We start from the raw sequence: 14,041 nt of genomic DNA on the forward strand, positions 1-14,041 counted from the left end.
TTTATAAACCATGTATGCAGTGTCATAGTTTTTAAATAACGTTTAGAACACACACACACACACACACACACACACACACACACACATATATATATATATATATATATATATATATATATATATATATATATATATATATATATATATACGGTATCTCACAAAAGTGAGTACACCCCTCACATTTTTGTAAATATTTGATTATATCTTTTCATCAGACAACACTGGAGAAATGACACTTTGCTACAATGTAAAGTAGTGAGTGTACAGCTTGTGTAACAGTGTAAATTTGCTGTCCCCTCAAAATAACTCAACACACAGCCATTAATGTCTAAACCGCTGGCAACAAAAGTGAGTATACCCCTAAATGAAAATGTCCAAATTGGGCCCAATTAGCCATTTTCCCTCCCCGGTATCATGTCACTTGTTAGTGTTACAAGGTCTCAGGTGTGAATAGGGAGCGGGTGTGTTAAATTTGGTGTCATCGCTCTCACACTCCCTCATACTGGTCACTGGAAGTTCAACATGGCACCTCATGGCAAAGAAATCTCTGAGGATCTGAAAAAAAGAATTGTTGCTCTACATAAAGATGGCCTAGGCTAAAAGAAGATTGCCAAGACCCTGACACTGAGCTGTAGCACGGTGGCCAAGACCATACAGTGGTTTAAAAGGACAGGTTCCACTCAGAATAGGCCTCGCCATGGTTGACCAAAGAAGTTGAGTGCACGTGCTCAGCGCCATATCCAGAGGTTGTGTTTGGGAAATAGACGTATGAGTGCTGCCAACATTGCTGCAGAGGTTGAAGGGGTGGGGGGTCAGCCTGTCAGTGCTCAGACCATATGCTGCACACTGCATCAAATTGGTCTGCATGGCTGTCGTCCCAGAAGGATGCCTCTTCTAAAGATGATGCACAAGAAAGCCGCAAACAGTTTGCTGAAGACAAGCAGACTAAGGACATGCATTACTGGAACCATGTCCTGTGGTCTGATGAGACCAAGATAAACTTATTTGGTTCAGATGTCAAGCATGTGTGGCGGCAACCAGGTGAGGAGTACAAAGACAAGTGTGTCTTGCCTACAGTCAAGCATGGTGGTGGGAGTGTCATGGTCTGGGACTGCATGAGTGCTGCCAGCACTGGGGAGTTACAGTTCATTGAGGGAACCATGAATGCCAACATGTACTGTGACATACTGAAGCAGAGCATGATCCCAGCATGTATTCCAGCATGATAATGACCCCAAACACACCTCCAAGACGACCACTGCCTTGCTAAAGAAGCTGAGGGTGAAGGTGATTGACTGGCCAAGCATGTCTCCAGACCTAAACCCTATTGAGCATCTGTGAGGCATCCTCAAACGGAAGGTGGAGGAGTACAAGGTCTCTAACATCCACCAGCTCCGTGATGTCATCATGGAGGAGTGGAAGAGGACTCCAGTGGCAACCTGTGAAGCTCTGGTGAACTCCATGCCCAAGAGGGTTAAGGCAGTGCTGGAAAATAATGGTGGCCACAAAAAAATATTGACACTTTGGGCCCAATTTGGACATTTTCACTTAGGGGTGTACTCACTTTTGTTGCCAGTGGTTTAGACATTAATGGCTGTGTGTTGAGTTATTTTGAGGGGACAGCAAATTTACACTGTTACACAAGCTGTACACTCACTACTTTACATTGTAGCAACGTGTCATTTCTTCAGTGTTGTCAAATGAAAAGATATAATCAAATATTTACAAAAATGTGAGGGGTGTACTCACTTTTGTGAGATACTGTATATATATATATATATATATATATATATATATATATATATATATATATATATATATATATATATATGTGTGTGTGTGTGTGTGTGTGTGTGTGTGTGTGTGTGTTCTAAACGTTATTTAAAAACTATGACACTGCATACATGGTTTATAAATTATAAAAGCTACCTCATATCGAATTTAATACACAATCAAGCACGAATATTAGAGTTGACAGAATGTTAAAACTGACTGTGACATTTTATTCTTTTGAAAGTTTCACAGGAAACGCAGATTTGCCCTGATTGCGTCTCTAAAATATTTATCCGCTGATGGAAAGTGCGACGGAATGCATACTTTCCTCGGTTATTACCCACACCGTGACGTAAGTTGTAAGTCCGGCCCCCTTTCCCCTGCTAACAGCTTCTGATTGGGTGAGACGGCATTTTAGGAATGTCTAGAAATCGGTTAAATAGCCTATGCTCTGTACTGAAGTCTGTAGTAAAGGCTAAGATCTGAACTTCGTAAAGAAACGACAGTATGAATGAATAGCCTACCGAGCGTACTGGATAAACTTTTCAGCAGAAACACTTAGTAACTGTGTATTTTTTTTTTTTTAAATATATATATATATATACTTTTTGGACTTTAGGCTTACTCAGTTCGAGATTCAGAACCAAAAGGATTAAAGCAGCACACGTTTGTCCATCGTTTAGGGATATCTGTTCTTCAGGTGAGTTATCCAAAGTTAAATGTACAATATATGACTGGAAATTAAAATAAAATAAAAAATAAAACTACACTGATCATGGCATGTGTCTAAGAATATAAAAGAAAATCTGTTTAAAATAGTGAAACTATAAACATACTGTTTTATTTCAGTGCAGCTGTGTTGAGGTCTGACCAGAATGTTGACCGCGTTGTGCTTACTGCTGATGCTGTGGAGTTCACAAGGCAGCGGAATAGCAGGTGAGAACTAAAACGGACATGTCTTTAAGTAATATCATCCTTAAGTACTTGCTGAAATGTGACGATCTGGTAACGGAGCTGTCCACGCGTCTCACGAGTACTGATCACTGAATGCGCATTTCTGTTTGCGCTCTCCCCTTTGTGTTTACAGAGAGCCGAGAAGACAACAGCGTGTATGATTTATTTGAGCTCGCAAAAGTACATAAAAAACACCATGGGGTGAGCCTAGTGAAGGGACCCGACCCTTACAGCCCTGCTTACAAAATTCTCAACCCCAACATTATCCCTGCCATCCCTGAGCGCGTCTTCAAGGATCTCATATACTCCATCCAAGAGGAGAAAGGCTTCCTATTCGTGGCCAACCTCAAGCAAGCCAAGAACACCAGGGGCAGCCTGTTCTCTGTGGAGAGGAGAGATGGCTCTGGTTCCATTTTTGAGCTCGTCTCAAATGGGAATGCTGATACTTTAGATCTGATTTATGCCACGGCAAACGGGCACCATGAGATCTCAATTGAAGATGCACAGCTGGCCAGTGGAAGCTGGATGAACATCACCCTGTTTGTGCAGGAGGACCGTGCGCAGCTCTATATTGGTTGTGAAGAGATAAACACAAGGGAACTAGATGTGCCTATCCACCAGATTCTGACGCAGGATGTGGCTGATGTCTCTGTCCTTAGGATTGGAAAAGGAGCAGTGAAAAGCAGATTTATGGTAAGTGCTTCTGAACTTATATTCCTGAAGTAAGGCACCTAGCAATGCTTGGTTATGTCAGGTTATTTATTTTCCTCAGGGAGGAAATTTTTACTCCTCTCCTTTGTTCAGATTCTGGCATTTTCCTAGTCTGCACAGTGAAATGTTTTCACTGTCTGCAGAATTAAAGTAATCTACCAACACACCTATCCAGATAAATTGTCGACCAACAAATGTATACAACCACACTGTGTGGAGTATTTTCTTGATATTCTGTGTTGATTAAATATATTGTGTACTTTATATATCAGAACATATATCACACATACAATACATGTACAGAAGTGGGTGAACATATCTGATTTAGTGGGACAGTTTATTGTGAGCTAATATGACCTTTTCATTGCATGTCATGAACTTGAGGAAATATATATTTAACCTATTGTATCACAGTCCAGTTTTTTGGGGCTAACTAAATTTATCCCCCAGCTGTCAACAAACCCTGATTGCTTGTTTTAGGTATGTTAGGAGCTGTGAGAAAGTAAAAATTTGGACTGCCTGGAGGGCCCTGCCACCCAGGTTAACTGAAAGCTCCCTTTCTGACAGTGCTATTAAATAATTGCAAGTAATACTAAAAGAGCCTCACTTATAGGAACCCACGCTTTATTTTCACCAGTTCACCATTAGCCAATTTTCTCTACAGGGAGTGCTCCAGAATGCACGCTTTGTATTTAGGACCACTTTGGAGACAATCCTTCGTAACATGGGATGTGAGAGCTGTAAGTAATTACTCTAATCACGAAAACCTCACATAGTTCTGAAATGAATCATTTTTGGTCAAAGCTAGAGTAAGCAGTGCCAACATCATTGTTTGCTCTCTGGACAGCCTCGTTCATCATTGATGTTGTGACCCTGGACAACCCAGTCAATGGCTCCAGTCCAGCTATACGCACAGATTACACTGGACACAAGACCAAAGGTAGGCTTTTGCACATTCTTTCATTCTTTGTCCTCTGCACTCCTTGCTGGTCTGTAGAGTTTCAGAACAAACCTTTTTTCCTATGTTCCTGTGATTCAGATCTCCAGGACATCTGTGGCTTCTCTTGTGAAGACTTGGCCGGCATGTTTAAGGAGCTCAAGGGGCTTGGTGTGGTTGTTAAGCAACTGTCAAATCAGCTCCACCAAGTGGTGAGTATTGGAAACAGCTTTTCTCAGCTTGTGCTGTCTCTTCCTTTCTGTCTCTCTCCACCTCTCTGATCTACTGCCAAGTTACTTGTACTTTAATTACATCCTTCTCTGTGCCATACCTTAGCCTCATGCAAATAATAACAATCTCTCATTATTGCTTCTGTCATTCTTATGCTTCACATTCATTTGCTGCAAAAGGCTGCCCTTGTCCTCAATGCAGTAGCTCTGCTAAAGCATCATGTTTACTTTGTGCACTTGCAGAATGCAGAAAATGCTCTAATAAGGACCCAAATTCAGAACTACAGTGGGGTTTGCCGGCATAATGGCATTGTGTACAAAGACAAGGATGAGTGGACGGTGGACAGCTGCACCCACTGCACCTGCCAGGTAAGCCTGCAGCTGTATTTGAATGAAATTATAGCAGATGCCCCAATCAAATATATTTCTACTGGTTCTCATTTCAGTCAGCTAAAACCCAGTGTTGTTTTGACCCTGATATTTCATTTCCCCCATCTCCCCCAAGTTTCAATAAGTTGGACAGTAGTGACAGACAGAAGACAAGGGTCATAATGAGATACAGATGAAAGCTTGTGTTTGTGTGAACTTTGCAGAATCAGTTCGATGACAACAGAGCTCTAGCACATTAGTCAGTCTTGTTTGTGATTAGAAGAGGGTGTTAGAGTATTGCGAACAAGTGTTCACTAGACTATAATGCTAGAGACTGCCCTATGTAGGCCAAAGGTCAAGTGCCACATACATTTATTATATATATTATTCTGTGTGTATTACTCATTGTAAATCTTAATAATCTGGACTAAATTTAGTATTCCTTTCCATAGAACTCTGCCACTATTTGCCGGGAAATCTCCTGCCCTCTCATGCCTTGTGCCAATGCCACTGTGCCTGATGGTGAATGCTGCCCACGTTGTGGAACTCGTAAGTTAAGCATTTTTTAAAATGTCGCCAATACATTGTTGCAAAATATGACTGCATTTGTCTAAACACGTTATTAAAATATTACAGCATTATTATTATTTAAGACAGCTGGAATCTGCTCTAAACAACTCTCTCCCTCTTCAGTGAATGACTATCCTGACGATGGCTGGTCTCCCTGGTCTGAGTGGACTTATTGCTCAGTGACCTGTGGCCGTGGCATCCAACAACGTGGGCGCTCATGTGATCGCATCAACAGCAACTGTGAGGGTACCTCGGTGCAGACCAGAGACTGCCACCTGCAAGAATGTGACAAACGCTGTGAGTCATAATGCATGTGGGAACTTCAGACCTAATCTGTGTCTATTCATTATGGATCAACTGATTATCCACACATTGTTTCTACATAAAAAACAATACTTTATTTTCTGTACACAACATGCAATTTTGATATAATAAAAAGTAAGGATGACTAAGGTTAGAATTTTGTATTGCAGTCAAGCAAGATGGAGGCTGGAGCCACTGGTCTCCCTGGTCCTCATGTTCAGTGACCTGTGGCATGGGTGTCATCACTCGCATCCGCCTCTGTAACTCACCCACCCCACAAATGGGAGGCAAAGACTGTCAAGGAGAAGGCAGACAGACAGAACCATGCAAGATGTCCCCTTGCCCAAGTAAGCAATTTTTATATATTTATATAAAACTAGTATTTGTAGTTATTATTGTTAGCACTGTATAACAGCGTAAATTGTACATATTTAAGTAATTGGATTTTGTAAAATCACTAAATGGCAATGTATTTAACAAAAGTTAACCTGACACACATCAATCGTTACTGAAGACCCAATCTCTGTTTCCCTCCCTATCTGTGGCTTAGTCAATGGAGAGTGGGGGCCATGGTCACTTTGGGACTCTTGCTCTGTCACTTGTGGTGGTGGACTACAGAGCAGACATCGCCTTTGTAACAATCCTGTGCCCAAATATGGTGGAAAAGAGTGCATAGGTGACTCCAAAGGCACCCGCATTTGCAACTCTCAAGACTGTCCCATTGGTAAGCAGGGCACTCACTTTTAGTTTTTTATTTGTCTTCTATTCCCAACTATGTCCAGCAAACAACTGATCCTTTTTTTTTCTTCTAAAGATGGCTGTCTTTCCAACCCTTGCTTTGCTGGTGCTAAGTGCACCAGCTTTCCTGATGGCTCCTGGAAGTGTGGGGAGTGTCCAGTTGGGTATACTGGAGATGGAATCCATTGTGAAGACATTGATGAGGTATGAACATTGTGAAGAGAAACATGGTACATATATTATGTCACAAATGATAATACTGTGGCTTGTTAAGTGTAAACTTTGTTTCTGCAGTGCAAAATGGTTCCTGATGCTTGCTTCACGCTCAATGGAGTCCATCGTTGTGAGAACACTAATCCGGGCTATAACTGCCTACCATGTCCTCCACGCTACTCTGGAACTCAGCCTTTTGGTAGGAGCAGTGATCAAGCTATGGCAAACAAACAGGTGAGAAATGTGATGAAGTTCTATATTGTTGTTCTTCAGACCTGTACAGTGTGGAATCTATCAGTAGATATTATTCAATTTATGAACACCTGTATATTTGGCCAGAGTTTTGTTAAGTCTTTTGGAGTAAGTGATTCTGAAAAGCGGCTTTGTGGATGGTCTCTGGATCACTGCAGAGATGCCTGCACATATAGACACTTGGATCTTTTCTGATGACATTTAAATCAAACTTGTTATGAGGATGCATGATTAAACACATGCCACTTTTAAATTTATTAAGTAAATATACTTCTCAGAAACTTATGAGATTTCTGTGCAGCCCTTAGTTTGATAATTACTGAATTACAGCAAGAAAAAAATGACAGCTCTCATCCTGTTCATTTATGTGTAGAGAATGAGGCTCAGTCATATCATATCTCCTCTAGGTCTGTGCACCAAGGAACCCATGTGAAGATGGCAGCCATGACTGTAACAAAAAGGCCAATTGTATTTATTTGGGCGTTTTCTCTGACATCATGTTTCGCTGCGAATGCAAGCCAGGCTATGCTGGTAATGGTTATATATGTGGAGAGGACACTGACCTCGATGGCTGGCCCAACAGTGATCTCCACTGTGTTGAGAACGCCACCTACCACTGCAAGAAGGTAACTGTCTTCTTGACTGTATTCATAGAAACCACATCGCATTGAGATTGCAACCGCTTAATCTAAATTCAATCTTTTAGGACAACTGCCCTAGCCTTCCCAACTCTGGGCAAGAGGACTATGACAAAGATGGAACTGGGGATGCTTGTGATTATGATGATGACAATGATGGGATCCCTGATGATAGGGTGAGTTAAAAACACTTTTTCCACCCCTTTGCAATGCTTGTTTATGCAAAGTACAGTAGGAAGAGTGGAGGCATGAACTGGTCTACCAGCAATAACAATAATAGGTATAATGTCAGTGCTCAAAGCCCCTTTGATTTTATATGTATGATTTAAAGTTCTATTTAGGGGGGGACTGGACAAATAAATAGCACATTTCCCCAAGGCAAATCTTAAATACCAGCACAGATAGATTTTGAATAAAGCAGTCTGTGGTGTACAGCTCTAGGCACTGACGTAGTGTTCATGTTGATGGGGGGGATGAGCCTCACATTTTTAAATGGTTGCTTTGGTACATATCTTTGACATTACATTGTCTGCACTGACGCGCATGGAATGTTTCAGTATTAAACATGTTTCTGTCTGAAACAGGACAACTGCCCATTTGTCTTCAACCCAAGGCAATATGATCAAGACCAAGATGAGGTCGGTGATCGCTGTGATAACTGCCCATATAACAGCAATCCAGACCAGATTGATACAGATAAAAACGGAGAAGGCGACGCTTGTGCAATTGATATCGATGGTGATGGTAAGAGTCAAGCTTAGTAATATGATAACGATAGGGAATTGAACATTTCAGTTAAAGGGAACAGTCCAAAGATAACCTTGCTAATGAAAGGATTCCTTACTCAGGTATTCTGAATGAAAACGACAACTGCCCATACGTGTATAATGTTGACCAGAGAGACACTGACAAAGATGGGGTTGGAGACCACTGTGACAACTGTCCATTGGAGCACAACCCTGATCAGGTAAGTCACTCTCTATTCCTGACATGTTTTGCCAGTGACATTTTTTTAGAACTTGGTATGTAGGGCAACAGACAATGTTCAAACCCTAAAAGCATTGCTTCACATGCACCAGACCAGAGTTGTCCTTGTATAATCTATATTTGAATATGTCTAAGTAGATAGAACTGAACAAAGATATAATCTAGACTACAAGTTAAACAGGCACAATTTTTTATTGTGGTATTATATCATGAGCCATGAATGCACCTCTATCCGTGTGGGAGTGAAGACAGAGAATGACATTTCAGTAGAATAACCACTGAATTATCGAGGCATTACAAAACTAATTAGCAGTCTTTCACAATGATGGTCTGCACAACAGCTTCATTCATTATTTTCCTCCTACAGATTGACTCTGATTCAGATAATGTGGGTGACAAATGCGACAGCAATCAGGACATTGACGACGATGGTCACCAGAATAGTCTGGACAACTGCCCATATATCCCCAATGCCAACCAGGTCGATCATGACAAGGATGGCAAGGGTGATGCATGTGACCACGATGATGACAATGATGGTGTGCCTGATGAGAAAGACAACTGTAGACTGGCCTTTAATCCAGATCAGTTAGACTCTGATGGTAAGCACAATTCCAAACTTATGACTTGATTTTTGGATCAGGTTTGTTTGGGGTTTTTTTTTTTTTTTATATATTTTCTGAAATTTCTTTTTAACTTTCTCAGTTTGACCTAAACATTATATTTTGTTCTAGGTGATGGACGGGGTGATATTTGCAAGGATGACTTTGACCAGGACAATGTTCCTGATATTTTGGATGTTTGTCCAGAGAACTTTGCCATCAGTGAAACAGATTTCCGTAGGTTCCAGATGGTTCCTCTAGACCCTACAGGAACTTCACAAATTGACCCTAACTGGGTAGTCCGCCACCAGGGTAAAGAGCTTCTTCAGACAGTCAACTGCGACCCTGGTATTGCTGTTGGTAAGTACCTGAAAAATTCAATCAAATAGAACAAAAAATCATCAGTGAGGGCATAATTTAACCATCATCATTACCTTCTGTTGTCGCTCAGGATATGACGAATTTAATGCAGTGGATTTCAGTGGAACCTTCTTCGTCAATACTGACAGAGATGACGATTATGCTGGATTTGTGTTCGGCTATCAGTCCAGTTCCCGCTTCTACGTGGTGATGTGGAAACAGATCACACAGACCTATTGGTCTCACATACCCACAAAAGCACAGGGCTACTCTGGACTGTCCATCAAAGTGGTCAATTCCACCACAGGTCCAGGAGAACACCTTAGGAATGCATTGTGGCATACTGGAGACACAGCAGGACAGGTAATTAGCATTTGCCCTTGAAAAATGCTAGGTCAGATCTTTTTTGCACAATGTGATATTTACATCCCATTTTGACCATCTTAAATTCCAGGTGCGCACTTTGTGGCATGACCCCAAGAAAATTGGCTGGAAGGATTTCACTGCCTACAGATGGACCCTCATCCATAGACCCAAAACTGGACTTATCAGGTTAGTGTCCATCTTAAGACCTTTTCTTTTATAACAGAAACATATAATCCATGGTTCATCATCCTGTTTTTGTTTTCAGAGTCATCATGTATGAAGGCAAGAAAGTCATGGCAGATTCTGGAAATATATATGACATGACATATGCTGGTGGAAGACTTGGCCTCTTTGTTTTCTCTCAGGAGATGGTTTACTTCTCAGACCTCAAATATGAATGTAGAGGTAATTTACATTATTTAATTTTTAGGAATTAAATTGAAATGAGAATAGTCCAGATGAAAGCACTTTGGAGATTGGTTTACTAATATTTGTTTTGTCTGTCCTTTTCTTTCAGATGTCTAAAAGGATGATTTTTTAGGAATGTGTCATCATTTGTTGTTGTTGTATCAACCTAGACAAATAAATGTGTGTTATGAGACAAGGCCCATGGAATTCTGTGATGGTGGGACCAAGGCAACAAAAGGAAAAGTTACAAGGTCATGTGACCTTTGAACTAAAATCAGCTGGATAACGATCATATGCCTGCAGAAAAGCAGGTAAATCATCATCTCTGCATGGAACAGGGAAACAAAAACCTTTAAGACTTCTCCATTTCTAAACTGCTCTCCTGCTATTGAGGACCCCCCCAAAAAGAAGAGTTATTGTTTATAATATAGATGTACAGATCTGCTGTGGACTATGATCCTGAGAGAAAGAAACCTCTCATAATATAAACTAAAATTGTAAATCTATGTCCTTTTAGTAGACGGACATGGGTTGTCGGTTACTTCAAGCAAATGAGTGTTTTCTCTATGAATGTTTGTCAGAAAGACCCCACTTGAGGTTGTGTACTAACTGAAAAGCCATTTGCCCTTTTCTGGAGGCATTAAATACATTCGAATGTTCTCAGGGTTAAAGGGACCTTTGTCATCAATTTTTCAAAGCAATACAGTATGCACCACAAAAGTTATTTACAACAATACTTAGACCATATCTAAATACTAAATGAATTATTGCCTGCTACTATGTAACAGGCAAATAGACATTTCAGTTGTTACATTGTTCTAATTTGTTCTAATTATTGACACCCCTTGTGTGTGTATATATATATAAAGATGGAAAAAAAAAACCATTGTGAACAAACTGGATCTTTGTGGTAGAATTTATTTTGTTTTGTATTAAATAGTAATAACTTTTATCCAAATTCCAAACAATTTTATAATTTTTAGCCATGCTTGTACTATGCTCTGCATTCTAAATAGCAAAGAAAGACAATATACAAATAATACCTCATACTAGAATATACATCAGTTACATTTTTATTTAGTTAGCAAGTGTAGTACAAATCGTATGTTTTCAAAATGTACATAATACAAAATATTTTTGCCCCATTTTTGCCCCATACCCCTACAGGGCATAAATGATTTTTTAATGTTGTGCTTAGTGAATGAATGATGCATTTTTAAAATAAGTTATTAATGATGTTTGATGTATTTGAAGATGTAGTTTCATGTTTGTAGATATGTGCTATTTAAATAATTTATCAGAAAGTGTGATGTTTTTGGAAGTGTTCTTTATGTATAAACAGTTTGCACAGTGATGTGAGGATGTTTTTATTGTCTGTTGTTGTTGTTGTTTTTGTTGTTGTTGTTGAACCCCCCTCCCCCACCTCTGAATGAGGATTGCCTTGTACTATGAGGGTTGCCTTATATTTTTATATAAAAATTTCTCCCACAGAAATGCTGTTTTTACTGCTATGTTAAATTTTAAAAGAACAAACAATAAACAGTTAAAGATTAAACTGTTGTCTGAGTTTTAGCCAATGGAGTGACCAAAAATGATTCTATTCAAGGTGTCAATCATGCAGCTAAGAAAATAACGATAATTTTATTTTTCTCCTCAATGTGTGCTCATAAATATATGATCTAAAATCAGGATCAAACACATTGACTTTGTGATTATTGCTGTTTTAACAGCTATACTCTAATCCCATCAAACATTGCCACAGTGCACAACAATTTATATTCTATTTAGCCCAAAAATCTCCCTAAACTCGATGACTGTCTGGCCATTCTCATCTGACCTCTCTTACCAACAAGGTGTCGCTGCCCACATAACTGTCACTCACTAGGTATTTTTTTGTTTTTCACACCATTCTGTGTAAACTCTAGAGACTGTTGCCTGTGAAAACCCCAGGAGATCAGCTGTTATTGAAATCTCAAACCAGCCCTTCAAGCACTAAAAACCATGTCACGGTCAAAGTCACTGAGATCACTTTTTTTTTTAAACATTCAGGTCAGTGCACACACACAATACACACCAACTACTGGACTCCTCTAAATGAAAACATAGCCCAGGATTAAAAAATAAAAAATGGAAAGCAACAGAAGACAGAATGAATTCAGCACTTAAGGGCAAACATGCCTGGAATGTCCCCATAAATCAAACTAATAAATGACTTTTTTCAGTAATATTTTTTTTTTCCAATTCAATTTTATTTGTATAGTGCTTTTTACAATAGACATTGTCTCAAAGCAGCTTTACAGAAACATATAAACACAGTATACAGATTTTAAATGTGCGAATTTATCCCAATTGAGCAAGCCGGAGGCCACGGTGGCAAGGAAAAACTCCCTAAGATGTTAAGAGGAAGATGTTCAGTTGAACTTTATCAATGTAAGGTACTTAAATAAAAATTAATGCCATGTATTTTGTAATATTTTGCATGTATTATGAAATATTATAAAAACACATTACAACAGTATCGTTCTGTTATATAAAAAACATATTCTGGGCCCTACAGCCTCTATATTATTTTTGCTACTATTTACCACACTGATGCTAGCTTCTTTCTCATTTCTCATTAGGACTGCAGCTTCACCTGTGCTTCTTGTTGCTGTGTTCACAGCTCTTGGTTTACAGGAATGGTTGGAGTTTCACAAGTTTCCTGCAGCAACTCTGAGAGAGCAGAACTGGATAGACGGGGTGAGCTGGCCAGCAGAGACATTATCTGACCTTCTACAGCACAATAGGGTTTGGGGACTGAGAAACCTTCTGTACCTGAATCAGAACTTCTGTTCAAGACCATCTCACATTCCACCAGCAAGCTCTTCATCTGCTCTTCATTCAAACTCTGCAGGTGAAAACATGACAGATCAGAGAAACACAAATTTGCTAAAGTAGTAACTAAAGTGACTGCAAATACTAATGCGCTAGATCTTTAACTTCTGACAACTACATTAAAATAATTTTATCATTAAGGATTAGTGGAGAATCTAAACATGAATATTCTTACATTGTCATCTGGCACAAATTTGCTGTGAGAGGATGGTCTCATCTGAGCCCCCTCAGGATCTACCCAATGTCAAATTTTTCACTCAGACCTTGGCCGTCATATATCACATCACATCACATGCTGATTCTACCTTAGGTGATAATGACCAGAGTAATTTACCTATTTGGTAATAATCACTCTGGTTCCTCCTCTTCCATTTCATTTAGATTATTTTTTTCTTCTCTAAACTGTCAAGACAGGCTCCACAAACTTGACATATGTTTTTGGACTTGACTTCAACCTCCTCTAAGCTTGCCTAATGGGAACTTTTGTCTAAGAGAGTAACCCCAAATGGTATTCCTTCCATGCAAAAGTAATAACTAGCCACTATAACAGCAGATCTCAGGAAATATATATATATATATATATTATATTATATTATATATATATATATATATATATATTTATTTTTACATTAACACAAATCAAACCCCAACCAATGGGAAATTAGAATAATTGACTCTAAATGATAGAGTGTACCATAATGAAAACCCTACAAAAAACTTATGAAAAATGCAAAGTAGGTCAGTGGTCAGGATTTG

General features: G+C 39.4%; 2 protein-coding genes across 10 annotated transcripts in view; one reads left to right on the plus strand and one right to left on the minus strand.

Annotated features, from left to right (window-relative positions):
* The first annotated feature begins 2,222 nt into the window (after window positions 1-2,222).
* LOC128612280 (thrombospondin-1) lies at window positions 2,223-11,966 on the plus strand. 2 transcript variants are annotated; one of them, XM_053632270.1, is made up of 23 exons: window positions 2,223-2,473; window positions 2,623-2,709; window positions 2,861-3,420; window positions 4,103-4,178; window positions 4,286-4,378; window positions 4,478-4,587; window positions 4,849-4,974; window positions 5,427-5,523; window positions 5,668-5,841; window positions 6,018-6,194; window positions 6,398-6,571; window positions 6,662-6,789; window positions 6,880-7,032; window positions 7,458-7,676; window positions 7,757-7,864; window positions 8,273-8,432; window positions 8,537-8,655; window positions 9,043-9,277; window positions 9,410-9,637; window positions 9,729-10,000; window positions 10,092-10,189; window positions 10,269-10,408; window positions 10,521-11,966. In XM_053632270.1, the coding sequence occupies exons 2-23, from the start codon at window positions 2,649-2,651 to the stop codon at window positions 10,526-10,528; spliced, it is 3,516 nt and encodes a 1,171-aa protein (XP_053488245.1). In that variant the 5' UTR covers window positions 2,223-2,473; window positions 2,623-2,648; the 3' UTR covers window positions 10,529-11,966. The 2 variants fall into 2 exon arrangements, with proteins under 2 accessions (XP_053488245.1, XP_053488246.1); XM_053632271.1 differs by having other exon boundaries at window positions 2,628-2,709.
* fsip1 (fibrous sheath interacting protein 1) overlaps window positions 11,965-14,041 on the minus strand; it is a 53,943-nt gene continuing 51,866 nt past the window's right edge. For 4 of the 8 annotated variants that reach the window (XM_053632277.1, XM_053632274.1, XM_053632276.1 and 1 more), the window contains one exon: window positions 11,965-13,298. In XM_053632277.1, the coding sequence (XP_053488252.1) occupies window positions 13,068-13,298 (231 nt within the window). In that variant the 3' untranslated portion in view covers window positions 11,965-13,067. The remainder of the gene's footprint in view (window positions 13,299-14,041) is intronic. The other 4 variants (XM_053632273.1, XM_053632272.1, XM_053632278.1 and 1 more) reach the window with 3 other exon arrangements.

This window comes from Ictalurus furcatus, chromosome 9, assembly GCF_023375685.1.
Source record: "Ictalurus furcatus strain D&B chromosome 9, Billie_1.0, whole genome shotgun sequence".
Classification (NCBI taxonomy): domain Eukaryota; kingdom Metazoa; phylum Chordata; class Actinopteri; order Siluriformes; family Ictaluridae; genus Ictalurus; species Ictalurus furcatus.